Source organism: Mastigoproctus giganteus, chromosome 7 (assembly GCF_048544385.1).
Source record: "Mastigoproctus giganteus isolate SK-2022 chromosome 7, ASM4854438v1, whole genome shotgun sequence".
NCBI classification, from domain to species: Eukaryota; Metazoa; Arthropoda; class Arachnida; order Uropygi; family Thelyphonidae; genus Mastigoproctus; species Mastigoproctus giganteus.
The window spans coordinates 113,570,945-113,583,591 of record NC_143581.1 but is presented as its reverse complement, the minus strand read 5'-3'; the positions used below and the strand labels follow the sequence as shown (position 1 = coordinate 113,583,591).

The 12,647-nt window shown below is 37.4% G+C and overlaps 1 protein-coding gene across 2 annotated transcripts in view; it reads left to right on the top strand.

Annotated features, from left to right (window-relative positions):
- LOC150083157 (WD repeat domain phosphoinositide-interacting protein 2-like) overlaps window positions 1–12,647 on the top strand; it is a 387,374-nt gene that overhangs the window by 103,375 nt on the left and 271,352 nt on the right. For both annotated transcript variants that reach the window (XM_090377860.1, XM_090377861.1), the window contains exon 3: window positions 1,746–1,915. In XM_090377860.1, the coding sequence (XP_090233986.1) occupies window positions 1,746–1,915 (170 nt within the window). The remainder of the gene's footprint in view (window positions 1–1,745; window positions 1,916–12,647) is intronic.

Genomic DNA, 12,647 nt, shown 5'->3' with positions numbered 1-12,647 from the left:
ACCATCGTCGTGCCTGGTTGGAATCGCTCCACATCTCGTATTGTCTCAATTCCTTTAACCGGAACAAAAGAGGTCACATCCACCCCATCATTGAAGCAGACATCCTCCTGAATAATAAACATTGGTGTACACAGCATACTCAAGCGTTGCTGTTACAACCACAAGCCTCTTCTTCCAACTGCTAATTGTTTCTGCACCTGTGGCATGCTTTTCACCTCGCATGACCACCATGACTGGGCATTCTTTATCATTTTGTATTAATACCTTTTTGTAACAATGCTTTTCCCACTGAGGAAGGACAACTTCTCTTTGAAAGCTTTAATGACTTGTTTACTTTATTTTTATCTTATTTTATCCTATACTTTAACTTGTTTCTATTAAAGAGTTACCTAAAACCTATGTTATCTATTTTTCTCAGCAAGTTAAAAATATTGTTACAAAAATAAAGATTAATAAATAAATATTAATAACAACACTGATCTTTAATAATTATTAAAGACCAATGAGAGACAAGTACAGAAATATGTCATGGATATCATATAGGTTATCATATAGTGGGTTTTTCTGTACAGTAAAGGTATGGCCATTTGTATAGGCAATTTTTTAAAAAATAAATAAAATTAAATAAATAAAGAATAAATTGCGATGAATTGCAGATTTTGTACAGACTTCCTGTAAGCCCACTGCATATTTACATATGACAGTTGAAAGTGCTGATCAGCAAAAATAAATGCATAGATTGAAGCACATGTTGGTGTTTACGAAAGTATTAAGTTAAACTATTATTTAACTTTATTTCTTTATTTTGATAAACCCACAGAACCAACTTTTCATCTTCCTCGTTTATTCATTAAACTGCCATTTTCTGGAACAACCTTCCTTCATATGTATTTCCCGAAAATTACAATCTACAGAAGTTCAAGTCCAATGTCAACAAATATCTTCTTTCGTCTTCCCAACCTCCAACCCAAGCATGGTAATAAGTACTATAGGTTCTAATACCTCTTGTGTTTGGGGTCTACATAAAAAAAAAAAAAAAAAAAAGTTGTATATAATCATTATACAATTTGATGAATCTATTCATCAGCACTATTCAGAGAAACAATTTTGTTTTAAATTAGAATGCCTAGTTTTACGCCCACACACACACCCTTAAATTTCCAGATTTTGGGCAATTCTAGTTTTTGAACAGCCAGATATTAGGCATTCTACCTGCACTGTAAAATGGGAATCCTGAATCTAAAAATGTCTTGTTTCCTTCTGTATACAATTACTAAATCTTCAGTTTATTTGAAAAGTAAAAATATTCCGGTTATTATCATTATTAGCCATATGGTGCAAGGGAGCCTGAGGCTTTTGCTGCACTAGGCAAAAAAAAAAAAAAAAAATTCTGAGTTACCCTGAGAGAGAGAGAGAGAGAGAGAGAGAGAGAAAAGGGAATCGCCAAGAAAGAGAAGAATGATGATATCCAGCTGAGGACCCTGGGTGTGGCAAGCCCATATGCATTTTTGCATAACCTCAAGGGCTTATCAGATGTTGAGCCCCTGGGGTTATGCATATGATTTCAGTTCACGTACTGTACATTCATCTGAAATGAACTGATTAGTGAATGAATTAATGAACCCGCTTTAAGAAGAACAAATTTTCTTAAACCTGTCCAATTCTACTTTTGAGTAATTAAACTTATTTTTTTTCCCCCTTTAAAGCTGTTGTGAAAGTATAACAATGTTCCTACCTTTTTATAGCATCTATTACTGATGTTCATATTGTGGAAAGGCTTTTTTCTTCAAGTCTTCTGGCACTTGTTTCTTTATCATCTCCCTGCAGCCTTAAGGTGTGTCATTTCCAGAAAGGAACAGTAATTTGTGACCATAACTATGCTCATGCAATCCTTGCTGTAAGGCTAAATCGTGCTGTAAGTTTTTTTGTTTTTGACTGTACTTCAGGTTATATTTATTATAATTTTTGTTACTTATAAAAATATTTAAAAATTATAAAAATACAATCAGATTGCTTCGTATTAGTAAAGCAGCTAGAAGAGCTAAAATTAAACAAACATGTCCATTAAAGTCTGTAAAAATCCAGTACCAAGAAATTTTCAGTTTTAAGAGAGGGAAGGAATAATTTAAATAAATTTATAAATGATAAATGAAAAACTGATGGGTGAAAAAAGTTAAGAATAATAAACAATAATAAAAACTAATAATGAAAATCATGAAAGAGATTATAAAAAGAATGGAATACCATTTGCCTACCTTGAAAGCAGCAAATTGTTTTAAAAGCCAAGTTTAAAATTTGTTGTAAAGGCTAACTACAAATTTTAGGTATATATCTTTATTGCATTACAGTAATTGGATCCTTCATGGCTAATAGCAAGGGGTTTTAATTAATGCAATAATAGATGAGAAAGTTAATTAATAGTATTCATCATATAGTGGAAGGATGTCACAGGCTTCTGCAGCAACTGGCAAAAAAAAAAACATCACCAAGTAGATAAGAGAATACAAATTATAGGCTTCCCTCCTCATCCAGTTGACCATTGAATTTGCTCAAACTGTCAGGCTTAACTACCTGCGAGGGCAACTCGTTCCAGCAATCAGTGACTCGCTGGCTAAAAGAAAACTTCCTACAATCTAATCAAAACTTCAAACCCTGTAATTTGAATTTATGACCCCTAGTTCTGAACAGTAAGAATCCTCTCAGAGCCTTGTAAACCTCAATCATGTCACCTCTGAGGTGCCTGATTGAAGATTATGGAGGAAAGACTCCATAATTGGAATCTTTCCTCATTCAGTTATCATTCTGCCAATTTCACCATTCAAGTTGCCCATCTTTGGACTCTTTCAAAAAGCTCAATGCCTTTTTTCAGATGAGATCTCCATACTTGAACACAGTATTTCAAATGTGGTCTTAAAATTGCCTTATACAGTAGGATTATGACCTCCCTTTCTCTAAAGGATAATGTTTGATAAATCATTGATAGGACACCATGGATTTTCCTGGCTGCCTGTTTACGCTGTTCAGAAAACTTCACATCTGCCTGTATTGTAACACCCAGATCCCTTTCTTCCTCCACTGTTTTTAACTCAACCCCAACAAGTGTTTAATTTATTTGTGGGTTGCTATTCCCCAAGTGTAAGACGCATTTAGCAGCATTAAAAGATAGCTGCTATTTTTCTGACCATCTCTGAAGTCTGTTCAAATCCTGAAGGAGTGCTGTTTGGCACTGATCATTAATGACTCTACTAATCTGCAAATTTTGGCATCACACCTTCTATCCCTTCCTTCTATCCTAGAACCAATCCTTGAGGGACCCCACACCTGATGTTACACCAGCCTCAAGAATATCCATTAATCATGACCCTCTGTCTTCTTCTTGTAGCCATCCAACAATCCATCATAGAATATTACCAGTAACCCCAACCTGTTCAAATTTATACAGTAACCTCTAATGAGGGACAGAGTCAAATGCTTTGCTAAAATCTTAATATACCATGTCGAAATTATTCCCTAAATCCAACTCACGAGTAACTGTGTCAAAATAGCCTACTGAGTTAGTTAAGCATGATTTACCCTTTACAAAGCCAAGTTGTATGCGATATCTAACTAAATGTCCTTGGCTTTCACTCCTAATCACTACTTCTAAGATTTTTTCCTGCCACCAAAGTCAGAATAACTGGTCTGTAGTTACTAACTTCACTCAAAGAACCACTTTTATATATTGGCGATGCATTGGCACTTTTCCAATCCAAAGGAATCTCCCCTGATCCCAAAGACTCCCTCATAATTAATCTCAATAGCTTTACTTTCCTTTATGTTCAAAGGTTTTTCTAATGAATAATCACCCATAATTTCATATGGCTCAGCCTCACTCTCACAGCCTCTTCTCAGCATGAAAGTCTTTTGTCAGTAAAGACAGATGCAAAGTACCTGTTCAATTCTCTGCAACATCAGCTGGGTTGTCTAAGACTTTCCCACACAACAACAGATGGAAGTTTGTTCCAGCAATCAACTATCCAATGGCTAAAGGCAAATTTCCTCACATCTATTCTACAACTGTCCTCAATTTGAATTCATGCTCCCTCATGTTCATAATCTGAGCAAGAGGATGAATTCCATCAGAATTGAGCCATTGAAGGTCTTATATGCTTCTATCAGATCACCTCGCAGGTGCCTAGTCTCCAGTCATTGCAATTTGCAGAACTTAAGCCTTTCTTGGTAAGAGGACCCCTTCATTCCCCTCACCAATCTTATTGCCCTTCTCTGTATGTGCTCAAGCAGTTCTACATCATTTGTAAAATGATGCCTTCAGAGCTGTATGCAGTACTGAAGGTGTGGCCTAACCATTGCCATATACAAAGGGATAATTACATCCTTTTCTCTACTAGCAAAATTCCTGTATATCATTGACAATACCCCATGACCTGCTCTGGCAGCCTCTCTGCATTGCTCAGAAAATGTCATATCTGACTGCACAATTACTCCCAAGTCTTTCATTTTCTACCACCCTAAGTGTAGTACCATATAGTTGGTACGTTTCTTTGGGGTTACTGCAACCCACATGCAGTACTTTGCATTTTAATTTATGCCCTCTCATATGATTATTCTGAGCAAGAGGAAGAATCCCATCAGCATTGAGCATGCTCAAACCATTCAAGACTTAAAATGAGGCCTCCAGACCTGTATATAGTACTTAAGGTGTGGCCTGACCATTGCCTTATACAAGGAGATAATCACCTCCTTATCCCTGCTAGAAAAATTCTTGTATATCATTGACAACACCATGAGCTACTCTTGCAGACCATCTGCACTGCTCAGAAGACTTCATATCTGATTGCACAATTACCCCAGGTCCTTTTCATTCTCTACCACTGTAAGCAGAGAATGAAAAGTTGATACATTACTCTGGGATTACTGTTTCCCATATGTAGTTCTTTACATTTGTCAATGTTAAACTTCAGCTGCCACTTCTCAGCCCATCTGTCCAACTTTTCTAGATCCTGTTGCAGTAGCACATTGCCATTACTGTCATTAACAGCCCTGCCAACCTTTGTATCATCTGCATACTTGGACATTAAGCCTTATATACTTTCATCAATACCATTGATAAATATACAAAACAACAGCAAGCCCTACACTGAACCCTGGGCGACTCCATTAATAACATTAGTGCACGAAGACCATCATTCATTGATTACCACTCTCTGTCATCTCCCACTCAACCACCCTTTTATCCATTTTAGCAACTTTCCCTTAATACCATACTGCTCGAATTTGTAGAGTAGTCTTCCATGTGTGACAGTATCAAAAGCTTTCCTGAAATTTGCAAATGCAAAGTACTGCAGATGGATAGCAGTAACGAAAGAGAAACGTACCAACTGTGTGATACTACACACAGGGAAGTGGAAAATGGAAAAGATCTGGGGTAATTGTGCAGTCAGATATGAAGTTTGCTGAACAGTGCCGAAGGGCTGCCAGAGCAGGTCATGGAGTCTTGTCATTGATACATAAGAATTTTGCTAGCAGGGAAAAGGAGGTGATTTTCTCATTGTACAAGGCAATGGTCAGGCCATACCTTGAGTACAGGTCTGGATGTCTCATTTTAGGAAGGATGTAGAGTTAGTAGAATGAGTACAAAGAATGGCAACAAGATTGGTGAGGGGAACAAAGGGGTGCTCTTACCAAGATAGGCTTAAGTTCTGCAAATTGCAGCACCTGGAGACTAGTCATCTGTGAGGTGTATAAGGCCTTGAATGGGTTGAGTAAGCTCAATGCTGAGGGGATTATTCCTTTTGCTCAGATTATGAACCTCAGAGGGCATAGATTCAAATTGAGGAAAGACAGATGTGCAGAAATTTGCCTTTTGCCAGCCGGTAGTTGATTACCAGAATAGACTTCCATTTTGTGTTGTGGAAGTTGATAGCCTAAATAAATGTAAGGCTGGCTGGACAGGCATTTGGAATGAATGGGGGGTGAAATGGGAGGGTTTTTTTTTTGGTTGATGCTGCATAAGCTTGCTTTCTTGCATCATATGCCTCAACTAATGCTGATGCTAATCCTGCCACTACCATCATTGTATCTGTTTGGAATCACTGCACATTTCATGTTGTCGTGATGCCTTTAACCAAAACAAACGAGCACACAGCTGTCCTCCTGAATGATAAACGTTGACACACACAGCATACCCAAGCACTTCAATTACAACCACAGGCCTCTACTTCCAACTGGTGATTGTTATTTGCACCTATGTCACACATTTCACCTTGCGTGACCACCACGGCTGGTCACCTGATATTCTTTATTATTTTTGTAATAACACTCATTTCCCAATTGAGGAAGGACTACTTAAGTCCGAAAGCTTTTGGTGATTATTAACTTTATTTTTAACTTGTTTTTAATATTAAAGAATTTTTACCCAAAACCTGTTGTTTTTATCCGCCTTCTCAGTAAAGCTGGATTATTTTTTCTAGACATATTATTAAAGAAAATGGAATATAAAACACCATTATGTCTGGCATTTGTGGATTAATAAAAAGCTTTTGATGCCATACAGCCTAAGGCAATGTTTCGAGCACTAGAAAGCATAGGCATCCCATAAGATATGATTATGAAGAAAATATATGAGAATGCTACCTTCTTTATTAGACTAGACAAAGACAGTAGCAAATCTAAAATTGAGAAAGGAATTCAACAAGGAGACCCAATATCTCTGAAGTTGTTTACTGCTGCCCTTGAAGAAGCTTTCAGAAGATTGGACTGGTCACAGAAAGGAATCGATGTGAATGGAGTGTACCTAAACCATTTGTGATGATATTGTGATCCTACCTATGATCCTACAGAATTATTGGAAAATTCTAATCAGTTATGCAAAGTTAGTAAGGATTTCAGACTAAAGATGGATATGGTTAAAACAAAAGTAATGATGAACAAGCATGCCACAGAAAGGGATATAATCATTGAAGGAGCAAAAATTGAAAAGGTGGATTTATATACTTATCCAGGACAAATCGTTAGCTGTAAGAATGATAACTGGCTGGAAGTCAAGAGAAGAATAAATCTCGGATGGATAGCATTCAGGAAATATAGTCATATACTGAGGATTAATATCCCAATTTTTCTGAAACATAAAATAATGAACTCCCCATCATGGAGGAGAAGGCCAGATGTTTATCAAACTCTAACAGGGAGTTTAATGACCTATGTAAGTGAAACTTGGGCACTCACCAAATGAATGGAAGAGAAGCTGAAAACTATACAGAGAAGAACAGTATGAACTATATTAAGGAATCAGACTGTTGGATAAGAATAGAAACACAAGGATTAGGCAGCAAACTCAAGTAAAGTACATTCTTATCAGAACTAAAGAACTGAAATGGACTTGGGCAGGACACAGCTCGAACACATGATGAGAGCCGGATTAAGAAAATAACAGAATGGTACCCAGGAGGAGCTAAAAGAAAACCTGGAAGAAAGACAACAGAGATGGACAGATGAAATTCAAGAGTTTGTGCATAGTAAATGGATGGCCATGGCACAAAACAGAAGGCACTGGAAAGTTGCTGGAGAGGCCTTCATCCTGCACTGAATTGAAAATGGCTGATAATGATGATTCCCAATGTAATTTTATAATTAGCATTAGCATTAGTAGAGACATATGATGCAAGAAAGCAAGCTTATATAGCATCGGCCAAAAAAACCCCTGATATACCTTCATGAATATCATTGATAAATACAGAAAACAACACTGGGTCCAACACTGAACCCTGGGGGACACCACTATTAACATTAGTCCATGAAGATCAGTGTCCATTGATTACCACTCTCTGTCTTCTCCCACTCAACCATCCTTTTATCCATTGTAGCAACTTGCTCTTAATGCTGCTCCAATTTGTACAGTAGTCTTCCGTATACAACAGTATCAAAAGCTTCCTGAAATTCAAGTATATGATATCAAAATTATTTTTTGCATTCAGTTCCTTTGTGACCACATGAGAGTATCCAATCAAATTGGTCAGACAAGACTTCCCCTTAACAAACCCATGCTGTGTCTGAATTATTAGTGCTGTCTTATCTAGATGATCCTGCAATGCTTCTTTAACCAGTGATGCCATTATTTTCCCTGGAACAGAAGTCAAACTAATAGGTCTGTAATTACTCGTGTCACACTTTGATCCCCACCCCTTTGTGAATTGGAGATATATTTGTACATCTCCAATCCATGGGAAGTCCGAGTCCAAGGATGCTTTCATAATTATGGCTAAGGGTTTGCATATTTCCCTAGGTGCCTATTTTAATATAACTGGATAGATCTCACCCACCCCAGGTGCCTTTCTTATGTTTAACTTCAACAATTTTTCCTTTGCTCTCAGTTATTACAAAATCATTAAACTCCCTGTTAGAGTTTGATAAACATCTGGCCTTCTCCTCCTTGAATAACTCCTCATGTGTGAATGTATAAGCAAAATACTCATTTAGTTTGGCAGCTATCTGAGAATGATCATCTACAGTTAAACCACTGATATCAAGTGGACCAATCTGATTTGGTCCACTTGATATCAGTGGTTTAGAAACCCTTGCTTCTAGAGTTTACATAAGTAAAGAAGTCTTTGCTGTTTTTCTTTCCATCCTTTGCCAAAGATTTCTCATAATCTGCCTTTGATTGATTAACCTCCTTTGTGACTTGATTATGGACTAGGATATATCTACAATAGGCTTCTGTGTTGCCTGATAATTTGTATGCATCTCGTGCATTTTTATTCTCTGCCACGAGTCTCGTTAGTTCATCTGAGATCCATATGGGACTAAAACTAGAACAGTATTTGGCCTGGGTGCCAAGCATATTTTGAGGCCAAGTGATATTCTTGTGATTCATAAAGTGCTCTTGATAAGCGATTGAAATTATATTTTAAGTTTCTTTGTTTCTTTCAACAGTCTTACTTTAAAAACAGTTTTATACTTGAAAAGCCACAATTTAGAACACAGAAAAAGGAAAACACCTTTCTTTATAGTTTCCTGTATTTCTATTTCTACTAATTAACTAACACTTCAACTGCTTGGCCTCTGTGGCGGCACTAGTAAACTGGGGGAAAAGTTATCCTCCATGGCTAGAAGGAGTAAACATGGATATAAACAATGATGAGGACTTGAACAACCGAAAAGGCTCTGAAGATAAATGCATTGCAATGAGATGCCAAACTTTCTCCAACTAGCCTGTGGAAAGTTATCACCATTTGTTATCCAAAGATATTTGGAATCCATTGCTGGAATACCAAAAATGGTTAAACGACTGCAATCCGGAGACCTCCTGATTGAAACAGCTACCTCAAAACATTCAGAGTGGCTGCTCAAAACAACAACATCTCCTGGTCTGCTGGTATCTATCACTCCCCACAATACGTTAAATTCGTACAAAGATGTCATCACGGAGTGGGACCTGATTACTGTATCTGAAGAAGAATTAGTGCAGGAACTGAGCAATCAAAAAGTAATTAGTGTGAAACGTATAATGACCAAAAAAGATGGAAATCTTGTTCAAACTCAATCCATAATTTTAACTTTCAACACCCCAGATTTGCCATCCTCAGTAAAAGGTGGCTATTTAAACTGCCGAATCCAGCCTTATATCTATAATCCCATATGTTGTTTTTTAATGCCAAAAAATATGGACACTCCCAACAAGCATGTAGAGGTGATGCCATTTGTCCTATTTGTGTTTCCAAGGAGCATACACAAGCAGACTGTTCAGCCTCAAGTCCCGTTTTCCCCAACTGCAAAGAAAGTCACCCAGCCTTTTCCAAATCATGTGAAATGTGGAAAAAAAGGAAAGAAAATCCAAAAATATAAAATAAAAATAGAGCACAGTCAAATACCCTGAGGCACGCAGACAGGTTATGTTGACCATGCCCAGTCATTCATATGCATCTCATGCTCGAAGCTTTCATTCAACAGCAGCTCAAGCAGATGTATCAATACCTCCCAGCACATCTCTAGCTAACTGAGTTAAAAGTACATTATCAAACTGGAAAAGACACACATCAAACTAAAACCAGTGAAGCAACCAACAGTCCAATCAGCATCCCAACTGATACTCGAACTGTCCCGCATGACAAAGAAAAATTAAAAACTGCTAAAGACAACAAGAAATCTGAATCATCCACCAATAGTATGGAAGTAGATGTATACTCAGATTATGAGGAACCCATAATAGAAATTCTCAAACAACACTATGGATACCAGATGCCCCACTTTCCCAAAAAAAAAAGGCTGAAAAAAATGCTCCTCAAACAAAAAACCTAAATGAACCACAGCATCTTACAATGAGAATGCAGAGGCTTTTGTTGTAACACTGACGATATTCAATACTTAATTAACTGATATTCTCCAGTTGTCCTTTGTTTACAAGGACAACTGAAGGACAACTAACCTCACAAATTACTCCTTCGATAAAGAACTATTGCCTTTATCGAAGAGATCGAAATACAGCTAATGCTGCCCATGGTGGTGTGGCAGTCCTAGTAAATTCAAAGATCCCAACTAAACATATCCCACTTCAAACTGAATTAGAAGCTGTTGCTGTTCATATAACTCTTGATATTACCATAACACTTGTCTAAATCTACTTGCTGCCAAACCATACTTACTGTTTAAAAGATCTTGAAAATCTCATCATACAGATACCTACACCTCTCTGTATATTAGGGGATTTTAATGGGCACCACCCCTTATGGGGCACCCCTAAATTAGAAGAGGTCGACTCATTGAAAGATTTCTAGAGGCCCAAAACCTCACCATACTGAATACTGGTGCACCCCCCCCACACACACACAGCTCACAACTGGACACACCTCAGCAATAGATCTCTCAATTTGTTCTCCAATACTTGTCCCAACCATAGAGTGGTATGTAATAAATGATGCAATGGGCAGTGACCACTTCCCAATCATATGCAAATTTTCGATAGCACAGACTCCTTTAAATCAACCTTGCAGAAAATGGAAATTTGTTCTTGCAAACTGGATAAAATTTCAATCATCAATCTGTCTTGATGAGGAAATAATCTGCCTCCATCCTATTGATAATGTGACAGATTACATTAAGGTGCATCTAAAAGTGGCAAAAGACTAAATACCATTATCAAATACCCTGAGCTGAAAGCATTATAATTACTGGCAGAACGAGGACTGCCCAAAAGCAAAGAAAGCAAAAAATAAAGCCTGTAATTTATTTCGGCAGAGTCCAACCACAGCCAGTCTAATCAATTTTAAGAAATTAAGGACAAAAGCACGTTTCATAAGAAAGCAAGCCAAGAAAGAATCCTGGACCCATTTTGCATTGAGCATCAACACAAACACTGATCCTAAAATAATATGGAAAAAAATTAGACAACTTTCTAGTAAGTTTCCTACGATACCTTCTCCAATACTCTCCTGGAATGGGCAAGATTTAGCTAATCCATTAGATATAGCTAATACTCTGGGTAATACTTTTGCTGAAATCTCAGCAGCATCAGCTTACACTAAACCATTCCAATGAATTAAAAGCAGTAGAGAACAGCATTCTATTAACTTTCAAACTGCCCTCCTCCTTCCCTATAACAAACCTCTGCAATATTCTGAACTTTTGAAAGCCATCAGAACAGCCTATGATGGTGCCACCGGACCAGATGGGATTTATTATGTCATGCTACATCTTGATGACAAAGCTTTGTGTCTCCTTCTGGTATATTACAACTGTATATTTTTAGAAAATGTATACCCAGCCTCTTTGGCATCATTCTACTGTTTTGGTGTTCCTAAAGCCAGGAAAAGATCCAACTAGCCCCCCATAACTATAGACCAATATCTCTTTCAAGCTGCCTCAGCAAAATCCTTGAAAAAAATTGTTCATAGTAGACTCATCTGGCTCATTGAGTCAGAAAATCTAATGAGCCATAGTCAACATGTCTTTTGACAAAACAGGTCATGCTTGGATCTCATGGTCAAGGCTGAATTTACCATTTATAATGCCATTGTGAAACACGAACATCTAGTAATGGTTTCCATAGATATAGAGAAGGCTTTGACACCCCCTGGCAACATGGCATACTTAGTGATCTTTACTCTCTTGGTCTATGGGGCAACATTCCTATACTTTTGAAAAATGTTCTACATACTAGATAATTTCAAGTTCGATACCAACATGCCATATCAGAAACGTTCATTCAGGAAGAAGTGTTCCACAGGGATCAGTGTTGAGTGCCACTCTTTTTGCTCTTAGAATAGATTCTATCACTAAACAGCTTCCAAATACAATAGAGACTTACCTTTATCCAGATGACCTTTCCATCTCCTGTCATTCCCAAAATATGAGCTCTATTGAACGACAATAGAGCTCATATTTTGTATGAGCTCTATACTCACTGTACTCGCTTCCGTAAAGGTGAGTACAGTGGTCTCCGACAGTTTTTAAATTCTGTACAGTGGGATCAACTGACGATGTTACCAACAGTAAATTCTAAGTGGGAAGCATTCAAGGAATTAATCGTGGAAGCTACTAAAAGTTTCATACCTATTAAGAAATATTGTTCAAGGTGTAGGCCTAAATGGTTGTCAAATGAACTAATGAGACTCATAACAGAGAAGAAAAATGCATGGGATGCATATAAATTA